We start from the raw sequence: 15,446 nt of genomic DNA on the forward strand, positions 1-15,446 counted from the left end.
CACGTTTGATCTCATTCATGGTGCCTCAGCATATGAGCCAAAATTTCGTAGTGTAATATTCATTACTGCATTAGTCAGCACGCAGATAATGAGGAAACTGAAAAGGAAAAAAAAAAAAAACAACTAAAATTGGCTGCAGAAATGAGTGATTCCTCATGTCAAGGGTGGGTAACTGGATAAACCTGAACTTCCAAAACCGCTGTCTGAAAAGCTTTCTGAAACAGAATTGAGAAACAGGAGCTTTGTGTGCTCAGATACAACGGTGTGAGCCAAGCTCAGCCAGCCGCTCTGTAATAAAACTTGCTCGTGCAGGAGTTTAAAGCAAAGCTGAAAAAGATTTGGAACTCAAGAAAGGAAAACCAAGCCTTCCAGCAAACCTAATGATAGGTTTTAGGATGTTAGGAGATTTTTAATCAGTTGAAAACAGGACTCTTCACTGGAGTTTTTACTAGTCAGATGGGCTCACCTCAAGCAATCATATTCCCAACAATCAAATCAAAATTCAGAAATGTTACTTTTAAAAGTATGTTCTTCTGCTTCCTCACTCCTTTTCCTCATCTCCTCTCGCTACACAGGCCATAAAAATTCTCCACTGCACTCGAATCCCCCAGAGGCATCCCGTTCCTGACAAGGAGAGGACGAGCACATCGCCAGTACCTCACACCACGCAGCAGCCGGTGGCTACGGCACAGGGCTGCAACAGGGCTCTTCTGAACACAAAGCTCCTCCAGCTGGAGTATTTTTCCTAGCTGCAGGGGACTGCAATGGCCCTAAAGCTTGTTCTACAACACTCCAGTACTAAACTAAAGTCATCACCAGATCACGGGAGAGATCTGTGAGCAGTTGTACCTGGCATGGCAGATTGTAGGACAGGCCTCCCTACATCTGCTTCAGATGTAAGAAGAGAACCCAGAAGAAAGGTGATTGTGAAAGTCAACTGCCATGTGAGGGATCAGGCCAATTAATAGGCAAGACTGGAGGTTCGGACTGCAGCAGTACCAGAAGAATAAAAATGAAGACTGGTTGTCATTCACCTGGCCTTCGGACCATGAATTAACTCTGTAAGTGCATTAACCAGTTCCTCCTGGGACTTTGAGCACCTTGGGTATTTCTCTGGGGTTGCTGAGGTTTTGGGGTAACTCAGCTCCTCAGCAAGCTGACTCTTTGCTTCCTCTTCCAGGCTGATTTTAAACCAGGCCTCCAAAAGACACTACTGGAAACAATTCACTGAGGTTAAGGAAAAACTGTAAATCCCCAACCTGTTCCTGCAGCTGTAAAAATTGCTTAATCCCAACGAGAGACCAAGCAGCAAGGGGAATAAGAGCTTCATCTGCTGTTCCTCTGACGAGGCCCACAGTCCCTGTGACTTGTCACGGGAGACTCCTGCCTCCCCCGCAGCCAGCTGTATGGGCACCAGCACCAGAAAAGGAGCTATCCTCTGCTATCCTGAAGCGAAGGACGTACCAGCTGCAGGATTCCTGCCCCTCGCAGTCTGCTGCTTTCCACGTGTTGCTTCCCAGCAGTCTCAGACACCTGTGCTTGGTTTGCTCAAACTCTTGATTTCGAGCCCACTTTCTTTCCCTTGCTGGCACCTGCACAGGTCAGGACGCCCCTGACACGAACTGGAAGCTGGTCCCTGCAGAATAATGTGTTGCCTCTACAAAGCTAAAGGGCGACCTAGGAAGGCCAGAAGGAAGGCAGAAATACTTCAAGGCACGAACACTCAACCTGTCTTCCTGCTTTTGGAGACATGGCCATGAGGCTGACGTGCCTCGTTATAAAAGGAGGCATCAGCAGATCTGACACAATGGGGAGATAATCTACTTGCCAGCGTTAACAATAGGGAACAATTATTATTTTCTGAATGTATCTGGCAAACAATGAGGATCCCACTGAAGCCACAGAAGGTGTGTTCTGGCCCAAACCCACTAATCAGCTCCCCAGCCCAAACAAACCGTGACACAGGGCAGCTACGTGCGGCTGCCAGCCCTGGTGCAGCAGCTCGGGATTCATTCCACCACACAGCCTGCCCCAAACCCCAGGAGAAGCCCGCGTCCAGGTGAGGGTGATGCGCCTACAGGAACATCATGTTGCCTGCTCGAGCCATCGGCAGCAAGTTAATCATGTAAAGGAGAAACAGGAGCAAGCATTCAAGGGCTTATCTTCCAAAACTGCCAGCATAAAACAAAAATTTCATCAATCTGCTTGATACCCTGAGTAATTCCTACCTCGAGCTTGCCTAAGTGGTTCCATTACATCTCCACGTGCAGACCATTAAAGATGGGTTTGGGACAATGTGGATGTTCAGTGGCTGTCACACTCAAACCTACAAACCAGCGGGACGGGACATTTTTGTGGAATTCAGCAAACCAGATTCCACTCCTCTGAACGAGAGGAATGCTTGGCCTCAAGCGATGAGGTGTGAAAGCCCACATTTTAGAATATTCCCTAATTTCATTGCTGACGTTTAACAAGCAAATAAATGCAGATGAAACGTTGCCCATAGCCTCCCTCACTGTCATTATACGCCTTACCCACAGCCATTAACATCCACTCCATGCTTCAGCGCAGGTGAAACTCAGGTGTGTGAGTTTCAAGGAGCATCTGGCTGCAGAAACAGCACGTTGTGAAACGCACCTTCCCAGGGAGCGAGGGTTGTTTGTCAAAATAGACCAACTTGCATCGATCATCATGGCACCTGTCCTCCAGACAGCCCACTGTTGTGGCCTGGGGTTGGGCAGGCTGGGCTAAATGATTCCTTTGTGTGGCTTTAAAGTGCAGCTCATTTCTGAGGAGACGTCTGGCAATGACACAAGGCTCTCTGTCGGGACACTTTCACGCAGATCTCTTCATTCTCAAATACCAGAAAAACAAGTTCTCCGGTTGGAAAGCACAGGCTGAATTTAAAGAAGCGTGGAAGAAAAAAAAAAAAAAAAAGAACAAAAAGTTCTCCGTGGGTAGCTGAGTAAGCAGAGAATGCATACGTGTGAGTTTGTGCAGGGGAAACGACGTGCTCCCAGTGACTCTGCTGAGCCCAGCAGTGGGAGGAGGTCCAGCATCACTTGCTCACAGCCAGTCTGTGCCAGCTCTCCTGGAGCTCTCCGCAGGGCGATACGGCAAGCAAAGGTTTCTGTTAAAAATAAAGCCAGGCTTCTGCCTGGATACAAAGGTGAGTTCGAAGCAGCGAATGGATGCAGCGGTTTCTGAGCAAGCTCGCAAAACAGCAGGAGTGCCAGGAGACTCTTGACAACGCTACAGTCACAAAGCCACCAGGGGATCTTACTGCAACGTTTCTTCACCTTTTGTGAAGAAATGTTTTTGTGTGCTTAGCTATTGTCCCATTTTCCCACTATACATGCAAGCATGGGAGCACCCAGGCTTGGTACCCCAGGCTTTGTACTGCAGCACAGACAGGCACAGAGGTCTGCTTCTTCTTGGTGTCGTCTCATTCCAACTGCATATTACCATAGTGACACCTTGAAAAACTGTTATATGTGTGTTTGCAGGGGAAAAAAAAAAAAAATGCTACGAGACCACAGAGAGCTTCAAGATCCTTGGGTGGATCTACCACTTCCCAGGTTTCTTTCCCTCAGATAAGAAATGACCATAAAACTTTCACATGCACCTCCCCCTGAATTGCATTCCCAATTCAGGATTTTTAAAACAACTAGTTTTACAGCGATAACAACAAATAAAGAAAAAACTCGGCTGTTTGCTATTAGCCTTGTGTGTGTCTCTTATTGTACAGAACTTTCAGAGTGGTCTGAATTAAATTGATCTCGGATCTGTTGGTCCCTCCGACGAGCGTTCCCTCCTGCATGTACAGTGACCAAGTGCTGCACCCTGTTCTCACCTGGACAGCTCTGACGAATGCTCTGCCACCCTTTATATCTTGTTTGCAATAAGCCTGGTGACTTACAGAAGTTGCTTTGCAGAACTCAGTCTTTTCACTAATTAGGATTATCCTCAGTTCGCATGCCAAGTCCAGCTGGATTCTTTTTAACAAGTATCTTGTTAAACTTTAAAGACAACCAACGCTGCCCATTTTTGGGTTTTTGCCATCCGCACACTCGATGTCAGGTACGCTCCCTGAACGCATGAATAGATCACAGGCTGCTTGCCCCACAAAATCAGCTGACAAAATATACGGACACGGCTGTCCAGAGTGAGCAGTGGGAGCCTGTTCTGGGGGAGCTGAGCTAGAAGTAAGATGATTCCTGCCCAGCACAGATAAGCGCTCAGCAATCCCCACGCACCCTTTGATAAACGGGCTGGGTTACAACACACGCCGAGTCCTCAGACCTGGGACTTTCACTCCGAGAGCCAGGGAGACCGAACAAATCAGATTTGCTCCGCTGGCCTGCAGACACGCTCCCTACTGCCCCTGAGACTTCCAGCGTGGTCACGTTATATTATTACAAATAAATTACTTAATGCTAGGATCTGCTTGCCTTTATTACAAACATGTTGTCTCACGGTATCCAGCACCTACAGCTATGAACGATGAAGTCCTTTGAGGAGACAGCTTTGTAGCAGCTTTCAGAAATAACACAACATCCTTCTGGACCCCCAAGGGCTACAAATCCAGCTGTGAATGTACATTTTTTTGGTTGGTTTTTAATATCCATGAAGATGACGGATAGTTTGGATTCTCACCTTCTGGTGTTGGCTAGCAGAAAGGAAGGAGCAAATGCATAGAAACATGAGCAAAATCCACTAGCAGGTGCAGGCTCACAGACCACATCATCCTGGTTTCTCAGCCCTACCCCTTCACCTATCCTCTACTGTAATGACCACTGGTACCTTTCCTTCCACCCCTTCCCCTAACTTTACCTCAAATGCAGACGGGCAAGATAAGGCTACCAATTGCCCCCAAAACCTCTGAGAGCCGATTCTGGTGAGCCAGCTCAGCGGCCCGTAGCAGCTGCTTGCTGTCCTGCCCCCAATGAACCCGAGGCCAGCCTTCTGACTGGTGCCGTGAGGCCCCGTTTGGAGAGCCCCCACCCCGTGCAGCTGTGCTGATGTGAAGCGGGGTGGAAGCCAGAGACCAAGCCGTCACTCCGGATCCAGCCCGAGGCAGAGACTCCACAGCGTGGGATAAGATTGTGCTTCCACACCCCGTGCAGTACCTGTTTTGTAGGTATACGGTTTCAGTTTCCAGGACTATCAGTTTAATGCCCTTGAAGATGCCGAATCCCCTCCTCTTTCTGGCCTCTTACGTTTGGGTATAAACACACGGGTACAAATTAACAACTGAATTCAAAGTTAGCCGATCTGAGTTTAAGAAGGAATTGCTATTCCCCTTATACAGGCAGAAGACAAATTAAGCGTGTGAGCAGTCATCTTGAAAGCAATCTCCCTCGTCTCCCTGGATGAGCAAAGCTTCCAGCTCAAGCACGCGTTACACAAAAACACTGCCGTCCGGGCAACAGCAGCAGAATCTGCTGGTGATCACAGACATCACTGCCATGCACCAAAGGGCTGGAAAAAGCCCTTCTCTTGCTTGTTTCCGAGATGACAAAGAACCAGCGTGACTGTCCAGAGACCAAAAGCACAGCTGTCTGGCTTTCTATTTGCAGCAGTACTTGCTCGGCAGATTAGAGGTAAGTCCCCTCCCTCAGTTTCAAATCAGCAGACAGGTGAAGGGTTTGACTCTTAGGTTTGCTGAGACTTCCTTTTCCTTCATTTACCCTAAGTATTTCCTAATAAGGTAGATGTTTCAGTCATTAATTATGCAGATGTATAACCCAGAATTATGAGCATCACTTTTCTATGCTCTTCACACGATAGTTTCAGAAACTTAACACAGACAATCGTCAGAGGTCTCCCTCCCCAGCAAAGGAGGAAGGGGAGCAGGCGTCACTTAAAAATTTCATAAAGCTGAGTAATTGCTGAGACTACAGCCCAGGTGCACAAAATCAGCACGGCAGGAGAGGGAAATGCTCAGGTGAACTGAGCTGTTTGTGCCTGCAGCCACAGTTCACACACGCACAGGGATGGATGCATTTCATTTACCACTATCTATCTAGATATGCTGTGATCTACATAAAAAAAAAAAACCACACCCACGCCATCTTCAGTCACAGAAACCAGATTTGTTCCACAACACAAGCTTTATGGGAATATTGATGCTGATGTAAATACGGGGCCTAAATAAAGCAAATAGTCACGCATGACATATATTCCATATGTGGTATATTTTGGGAAGGAAACAGATAAGGAAAATCACGTTACTTTATCCAGACACTTTGGATTACTGCAGAAGTGAGGCTTTTGCAGCAAGAGGTACAGATTTCAGCCTTTTTTTTTTTTTTTTTTTCTAGGAAATGACACTGAAAAATGTCCTGTAGATGCCAATGCTGCACTGAGAAGCACGGCTCTAACAATTGAAAATGCAAGTGCCAACGTTAAAATGTCAAAAAGGTCACTTTGGAGATGCTACCATACCACTTTGCTGTGGATTGATTTCTAAGGCTGCTTAACACAACAAAACCAGACATGCCTGCAAGATTTGTTTTAGGTAGATGCTAATCCCAGTAGGAAGTTGAGCCTTAATTCAAGTTCAGACTTCACCCAACAAGCAGCACACAGGATTTATTACCTGGAAGTCACCGGTCTGTGTAACTACCACACAGCTTGGGTGCCTATGCCAAGTCTCACCACTCTGGGCTTACAAACAAGACACAGATTTTGCTTGAACTAGTGTTTTGGAAAAAGGAGAAAGGCAACTTTCAGGACTTTCAAGGAGCAGATTTAGCAGCAGAACTTTTAGTCAGCTACTAAAATGTATCAAGGGAATGCCCCCGTCACACACCCCCTTGCAACCAACAGCTACGGCCAGCAATCCCATCAAACCTATCAGAGTATTAAGAATATTGTCTTAATAGACGCAGGCTCAAATGGAATTTGCATTCAGGCTTGTAGAAAGTTCTCAGGCATGGACTGAAGGAAAACGAAATAAAGTTCTTTTACCTTTCTAACTATCAGTTAGCTAATTGATACACAGAGGCAAGTAGCAACATTATTCAGAATCCAGAAGTTAAATGTTGCCTCTTTCTGCCCTCCTAAAATATGCATTTAACTGCTAGGAAGGGGCGGGGGAAAAGAAGAGAGGAGAGGAAGTTAAAACATTTGGTGAAAAAGCACTGAAAACAATTGACATCAAAGGAAAGGAAGTATTAGGGGCATGTGGCTACAGAGACTGCTTTTAATATCTCCAGATAAAAAATAAAATCCCTGACAAACACTTTCATGTCATTATTTGTTTACACTGGAAGAACAAACTCAGTGTGCACCTGACTTCCCAGATTACAGCAGGGACAGCCAAAGATGAGAAAAGAAATGGCTGATACTGAAATCCATTTACAGAAAATCTCACAACTGTTAACCAGTTTATGATCCCCACAAATATTTATTTCCCAGCTGACAAAAACAACCCTTATATGAGCTGTAAAGCAAGACTTAGTATTCTGAAAAGACCTGAACTACCCAAAATGGGGAACATTTTAAAACCTGGGATGATATTCAAATATCCTTAATGGAGGAAGGAACTGCTTTATTACTTCGGAGTATCAGACCATTAAGGGCCTCTTGGGTCTTGAACTGCTGTAAAAGGAGAGGCTCAGCACGATTCTAGGCAGCAGAGATGACATCCTACCTCCTAGGGACATGGCACTGACTCCATTTGTGCTAGGAATGAAGAGAACGAAGAAAAATCTCAGCAGCTGCAGAAGTGGCTGAGCATACAGCAAACGAGAGGTCGAGAACTGAGATGAAGCAGACAAGGTAGAGGAGCAACCTCCGACCTCCAGCACCTGCAGCCCATGTGTGCGGGGCGCCTGCCCGCACCCACAGACGGGTGAACAACTGCGTGCATCAGCACGTGAGGGCTGGTCTGGAGACAGCAAGAGCCATTCTATTAACTACTAAAAGAAAATCAAGTGAGTGTGCTTCCAGAAGATTTTGTATAACCTGCTGTGCTATTTCTCACTAAAAGCATTCAAGGTAGGTCACCGATTTACTACCTTACTGAAACATCATGCACGTGCTAGGAGCACAGAGAGCAAACCACGTACTACCACGTCTACTTACAACTCACAGCAATAAAAGAAAAAAAGACAGATCAAAAATGGGATCTCAGTTTTAACAAGAGAAGCAAAGGATAATCACATCTGTACAATTGCTGCAAGCAGAAAACAGCAGCCAAGTCAACAAGAACTTTTACCCTGGGAAACTAAACTATCTGTGCCATTGAACAAAACCAGGAAAATTATTGATTCTTTGCTTTGTGGACTGTTGACTCTGGAAGTCACCCAGAGGGTGATAATGGAAACTCAAATCCTTCTTAAAACATTAAAAAACTTGACCTCATACTAGAGTTTGCATCTCCATTTTATATGGGCAGTTTCAAATGTATGGAAGAGTAAGTAACTATGTACACAAGGCCTAACACAATGGGCACGTTAACAAGGACTGGCAATATGATGTTATCATGACGCTCAAATCTGTGGAGTTCTTTACGATGATGAAGAAAAGCAGAGGCTGCAAACCCAGGCAAATTCAAAACTCCAGAATTTTGTTAGAGCTACCAAGCTACCTTTTTACTTCAAGGAAAAGAAAACAGCTTGTTAGCTGTAATAAATATACATACTATAAATTTGCTATTCAAATGCTTGCTTGCTAGCCTCTTCTGTTACATGGTAGAATGGTAATGTCTCAAATTCGAAACACTATCTTGAGGCTACAAACTGGCAGATGTTTTGTAAACAAACAAACAAAAAATCTGGTGCAATTTTTTTCCTCCCCTGAATAAGACAATGAAAAGGAGTGGTTATGTAAATGTAATCACTTGATCACTGAATAAAGAATCAGAATTTTGATGGTTCAAACTTAAAATTCCAGTCACAACTCTGAGGCAGCATCCCTGCCAGACCAACAGAATTTAAGCACTAGGATTCAGGTGGAAAGCATTAATTACATGGTGCAAGGCAGTCAGTGGCTACACAGGCTTGACAGACCTCTGATATAAATCCATGACCATCAGCATCCCTCCACCACCACCACTCACTTACATTAAACACCACAAATAATTTTTCTTCAGCAGCTACAATTTGTTAGCGAGCCCTGTCTTTAGTCAGGCTTACCAAAGTCAGCATATCTGAACATGTATGTATAATTTTTATACTCTGCCAAAGGCACACTGCCCCTTATGCACATGCACGGAAGTAGAGCTAATTTTATCTTGTCTGTGGCAAAGCTGTCTTCTCCATCAGGCTGCTATTCTGTCCTGTATTCCCCAAGCCTACCACCAGCTCTTTTTACAGGTATTTACCCAGACTGCGCACACAAATTCACTGATGTATTTGTGATGCAGGCCCCTTATCTCTGCCTGAAAACAGGCTTAATAACTAAAAAGTATTCTTTCTCTCTCACATCCAAAGCAGGCGATTGCATAACAATCGGGGTGGCTTAAACACATACATCTGTCACACGCGGGGCATTTGTGGGTGCCAGTACGCACTGCCAAACTGCGCCAGTCGCTGTCAGGCTCTCGGTAGCACGCACGGGAGCCAGCAAGGCGCTGTGGCGGCTGTGCTCCCAGCCCAGCCCAGCCCAGGCTGCAGAGCCACGGCATACCTTTCAGCCTCTTGGAGCTGCCGTTCTTTTGCTGCTCGTCCTCTTCGTTAATGGTGAATAAACCCAGGGGATTTGGCCTGGCACTTGTCTTCTTCAATCGCTCTTGACGGAGGACAGTAGTTGAACCAGGCATGTTGCCGCTGCCTCTTGCTTATTCCAAAAAAGAAAAAAAAAGTAAGCCACCGCAGCCCCTGCCCAGCAGCTAGCTGCAACGCTGCCTGTTCATTTGAGCGCTTCTGATGGATCCCCTACGGACGAGCGGTATGCAAACAGCTGACAGACGCCAACAACCACTCGGCGGCGAAGGGCTCGCAGTCTTCCCCCCACCTCCAGGAGAAGACCGAACTAAAGGCACGTCGGTTCAGATGCTGCTCCTTGTCGCTGCCTTCCCCTGCCTCAGCCGGACCCCAGCCCGCAGCTCAGGGCTCCTCGCCGCAGCACCTCCTTCCCCGCGACCCTCTGCCAGCTTCGGCACGCTGAAATATTCAGCAGGCAAGGCAAGAGGAGCAAACACGATACGCCGCTGCTGCTAGCAGTTGCCCTGACAACACTGACACCTCCTAACCAAGGGAGGTCTCCCCAACACGCTGGTGGCCGTGGGCAGCCCCTCGCTGCCGGCAGAGGTTGGGGCCGCGCTTGCACAAGCCGATGAGCAGCGGGTGAGAAGACGCCCGGAAGGCCCCGGGCATGGACCTGCCTCTTGCCAGCTGCTCTGTTAGTCGTGTTTAGAGTTTAAGCCTAATCTAAATGAAAACAACGAGGTTGAGTCTTCTCCCATATATGCGTGTGTTGTCTCCCCTCCCCTCGACTTAATCACCTTCCCCTGCGCGGCACACCTCTTGCATTAGGAATGCACACGCCCACAGTTACCGGCAGGTGTTGGAAAATTCTCTTCCGTGTGTGGAAACTCAGCGATCAGGATCTCTGGCTTGTACAGGTAACACAGGGCAGCGACAGGACTTTGGGATTTAATATTCAGCACCTCAGCAGCGGCTTTACAGCACCAACTGTTAACGTCCGCTTTGCAAAACGAGCAAAGTACAGCCAACCAGCTAACTAAAACGCCACGAGGTTTACTTTATATGTTGGCACTCCGGACTTTCTTCAGCCGCTTATGACAGAGTTATGACTTGCGAGCGCTTGCTCACAAGTTTCGCAGCCTGCGTGCTCCGCTACTCACAGCTCCAGCGCCGCTACGCAACACCCCGTGCCTTTCACACGTGATACCCAGGTCTTTACCCGCTTCAAACCTCTCCAGCTGAATGTGTGCCCACTGTTTGAGAAAGCCACGGGGCAAAAGAAGCACCCTGTGCTTGGGCACCAGTCCTGCCCCCGGCCCGCAGCCCACCTCTGTCTCCTATGGCCCTGTCTCCTCCCAGCCATGCCCTGCCACCGGGCTCCACCTCAGCTTCTCTGGGCGTACACAGAAGCTGTACACGATGACATCTGCCCACGGGTAAAGACGCTCTGTGCTGCAGGGTGTGGGCAAAAAGAAAAAAAAATAATAAAAAAATCACCTCTCTAAAACAAGCTGTTCTGCAGCTCAGCAATTTACCTTCCAGGGTTTATACCACCTACCACACTGTGCCATGAGAGAAACAGCTCCATTCCTCAAATCCCATCCCCTTACCTGCCTGCCACAAATACCACACAGCCACAGAAAGTGGGACGTAGTTAGTATCATGAATACTTTTCACATGTGCCTGAGTGTTCCAGCAAAAGAAAAGTACCAGAAACCAGCAGCTACACGACAGCTCAGCTGAGTGTAACTCCCCTCCCTCGTGCTGCCTTAAGCCAGGGAGAAAGGACTCCTGAAAGGATGCCCATTTAAACATTTTGCCCTGTGGTTATTTTTGAAACGACATCAGTTGTTCACCTTTAGTTGCCAAGCCATGTAAATAGTTGCTCTAAATGGTGTAAGAAGTATCCAGCACCCCAGCAGGCGCCTGTCTGGAGGGGCTTCCAAGCTGACAGGTACAACAGGAGGGAAATGGAGCTGCTGAAACAGGGGTCCTCCTCAGGAGGTGCTCTGAGGAGCCACGGAGGACAGCTACAAGGCTGCCTTCCCTGGTCCTTGCCGGACCCCTGCGCCCATACGAGGGGCTCGCTCCAAGCGTGGAGTTCTTCTAACATAGGCTAGAGGCCTACCAAGGCCGGTGTGTGCTAAGAGGCGCAGGTGGCTGAGGCACTGGTGTGTGCTCCCTTCTGCTGACTTACTGACGCTGAGGTGAATTCTGACAGGAATATGATCGACAGCAGATCTGACCCCTGCAGCACGATTTTACTTCAAAGGCCCTGTGGCAAAGAGCTATGCCAGCCCCACAACGTGTTCCTGAACGCCTCACAGTATTGCACCCAAACCACCTGCAACCGATAACAAGAGTACCTCCTAGAAGACACCACATAACTTCAGGTGGTTTTTAAAAAACAAGCCATTTGTTTATATATCCCCTCTTACCCATTTCTTCCCGTCCCTCACTAACCCTTAGGCACAGTGCACACCACCACAAGCATGGCAGAGCCCGTACTGACGCTCTCAGGAGATGCAGCCAGGACAACTCCAGGGCAACTCTTACCTTGAGGGCGAGAGATATATTTTTCCTTTTTACAACACTGTCAAAGTCATTATCAGCTGAACCACTACACTTAAACACAGCCACTTTCACCTGCTGGATTTGATAGGTATAATTTCCTGCACGAGGAATTATCTGATACGCAACAGTCTCAAACAGCAGTTTGAACAAAGACTATTAGGATAATTATATTGTGATCTGGGACATATAAATATTTATAACAACGTGCTAATGGATGTGTCTGCTTTAACACCATACATTAACGCCTGATATCTCAACCTATTAAACGTGAAGCAGGTTGAAGCCAGTCACTGTGACACCTATTGCAATCTACTACAGGTAATCTGATCATTTCCAATGGCTGAACTCTAGATTTCTATCTTTCATTCAGAGGATTGTCTCAATCCCTGTAACTATCCACACGCTACATGAAGCTCATTACTGTGACATGAAGTATAACAAGCCACATGCACCGCCCTGAGGAGCAGCACCCTGCCAGCCCAAGGCCTTCTGCTCTGCTTGTCGGGGTGAGCCTTCCTGCTCTTTTGGAGTGGGCAAAGACAAAAGGCTGCGTCCAGCACAAGTTCACTAACTGACAGAAAGGGAAATCCTTGTGAAGACAAGACAGAGATGGTGCTAACTCCGACTGTGTACATCTTCAATAGAAAGACCATGCCAAGCCTACAATCTAGAAGCCACCCTGTATCACTGGGCACGTCGGGTTACACTACAGAAAATGAAGCCAGTTGAACGCAAGATAATATACTGTTACAAAAGGAACAGAAGATCAACTTATAGACAAATCGCCTATGAAAAGCCCTGCATAGAGAAGCACCCATAAGGCGCTGCTGAATCTCAATATGCAGGTTTTTCCTCCAGTCCACAAGACACTCACTGTACATTCAAAAAGTTGCGTTTTCCAGGAATTTCACATCTTTCTCCTTCTGTTTTCTTAGGATAAGAGCAGATATAATATAAAAATTCTCCCGTCTGGCACTATTGTGCAACCCAGACACGATCATCCATTGAGTAGACCATTAGTTAACCTCCAGCCTTCAAGCTCCCCCTTCCTTCCCACTGCCAGTCAGAAGGACAGTAAAACAAACAACCAACCCCAAAACAGAAAGACCCCAAAGATGCAGATGTTTCAATCCAGTTCCAGAAGCCAGGGCAGCCTGCTCTCCCCTTCCTTCTGACACTTGCACACCCCGAAGCCTGAGGCAACTGGAGAGAAACAGAACGTTCAGAAGGATCCTGAAGAAGGCTTCTTGGGAAAGTACTCACTGATTCCTATAAAAGTACTTCATCTCTTTCAAAGTACTTTGCATAAGCTTATTATTATTACCACTCTAAGAGATACTCAGCAACTACTGAAGCAATAAAAAAAAAAAAGTTTGGACTGTGACAAACACAAGCTGAACAGAGAAGTCACATGTACCTTAGTGCTTTTAGAGCATTATCCACAATCCCTTTGCTATCCTGTTCTTCAGTTTTACTGAATATAAAATAAAAACAGTTCCATTTCTGCTCTTGGATAACAATTAAAGGCCTTTCTTTTAGCAAAAAAAGAAAGTTTTCCCTCACCTTAAATGCATTTGATATCAAAAATATATTGAGTCAACATATTATTTTGATATAAATTCCTTACCAGATTGCAGATATTTCATTAATCTATTCTTGATTTGCTTTAGTACTAAAGGTCAGGATAAGGTAGGTCCCTATCCTACATGGTAGCATCAAGGAGGGACATGGCATTTTGCATTTATAGACAAGTTCTCCCAGCATGAAACAATGAGATTCCTTTGGGAATTGGGTTCCAATTGGTTCTTTATCCAAAGAAAGATCAGAAAAATCCACGTATGGTTAAGACTCCCCATGCTGTTCTGCAAAAACAGTACGATGTACCTACCAGCCAAAAACTGTATAAAAATAATCAGTGTGACAATGGAACACAGCATGCAACCATATTTTGTGTGGACATTTTAAACATTGATAGTCATCATCTCAACAACTTTAAGAAGTCATTAAAACATAACAGACAACGCTAAATATCAGAACATGGGCACACTAACTAAACTCCAAATTTGATATCTCCATAAATTTCTCCATGAGATTCAGGTCCTTGCATTTACTTACTGCTTCCTTCAGTGGGTTTTAAATCAGGCCAAAAACCAAGCAAGTAAGTCTTTTTTTTTTTTTTTTTTTTTGGCCTGAGAAAACAGCTATTTACTTAGCATCAAAGAACTGGACACTTTCTTTTCAGTGCCATGTAAATCTAGGACAGAGCAATACAGCCTTAAAAAGACGGACAGGATTCCCCCCCCTCATTTGAACCATTTTCTACAAGTGGAAAATTGCAGAAGTGTTCCCGACATCAGAAAAATTACTTGCATCTGCTATTCCAACCACTGCCTCAAACATCATGCCCATTTCTTTTTTTGACCACTGCTCTTGAATCCTCTCCTTCTTCTACACCTCTTATTGAGAAAAAGGAGAATAACTTCATCTTTACAGAAGTTTCTAAGCTTCTCTTCAAAGATATCTCACTTACACATACAGAAGATAATAAAGAACTAGTAAATTATTTTACAGGAGGTTTTTTGTTTTTTTTTCTTTTTCGTATTTGGACTATTAAGCATCTGATATAATCATCACTTCCCTTCCTTCCAGGAGAGTGGAAAGAAGGCAGCCACTCGCATTAATCAGTAGCACTGAATATAAAATGCTAGAGAATAAGAAGGTAAAATGACATCTTTCTGACTAATGAGAATCCTTCTGTCAAGAGTTCGGATGCACTCTGAATAGCATTAAATAAGCAACGAGCTGACTCGCTTCTGGAAGTCAAAGCCATAAAAACACAGCAGTTTCTAGAACTTACTCTTCATTCATTCATTGAATTGGGCACTTTAACTCCAGAAGGAGCAGAAGCCCTCAGTCTTCCACGTCCTGCCACAGTTTTAATTAAATGGATTTGCATAGTATGACTGCTTACAAGAATTGCACAACGCGTGCCATGACGGATAAAAACACATGAGATCATTCTTAGCCAATGCTTTTTAAATTGCACGTGTAACAGCAGAATACTGGATCAGGCCCTAGAGTAAAACATATCACACAGCCTCGGTGCCAGCTCAGTTAGACGAGGAAAAGCAGTGAGGAAACGAGGACTTGACAGGGAAGCAGGAAACAGGAACCGAGGACAGAAGTCGTCAGGGCCAGTTACCCTACTCACACTAT

General features: G+C 45.8%; 1 protein-coding gene across 13 annotated transcripts in view; it reads right to left on the reverse strand.

The window, feature by feature from the left end:
- MAP7 (microtubule associated protein 7) overlaps positions 1 to 15,446 on the reverse strand; it is a 111,008-nt gene that overhangs the window by 92,209 nt on the left and 3,353 nt on the right. For 10 of the 13 annotated variants that reach the window (XM_084512871.1, XM_084512875.1, XM_084512874.1 and 7 more), the window contains exon 2: positions 9,637 to 9,786. The exons of 2 other annotated variants lie outside the window; for them this stretch is intronic. In XM_084512871.1, coding sequence (XP_084368997.1) covers positions 9,637 to 9,786 — 150 coding nt within the window. Of the gene's footprint in view, positions 1 to 9,636; positions 10,379 to 15,446 lie in introns of those variants that run through there. One more of the 13 variants, XM_084512876.1, reaches the window with a different exon arrangement.

Source organism: Aythya ferina, assembly GCF_964211825.1.
Source record: "Aythya ferina genome assembly, chromosome: 3".
Classification (NCBI taxonomy): Eukaryota; Metazoa; Chordata; class Aves; order Anseriformes; family Anatidae; genus Aythya; species Aythya ferina.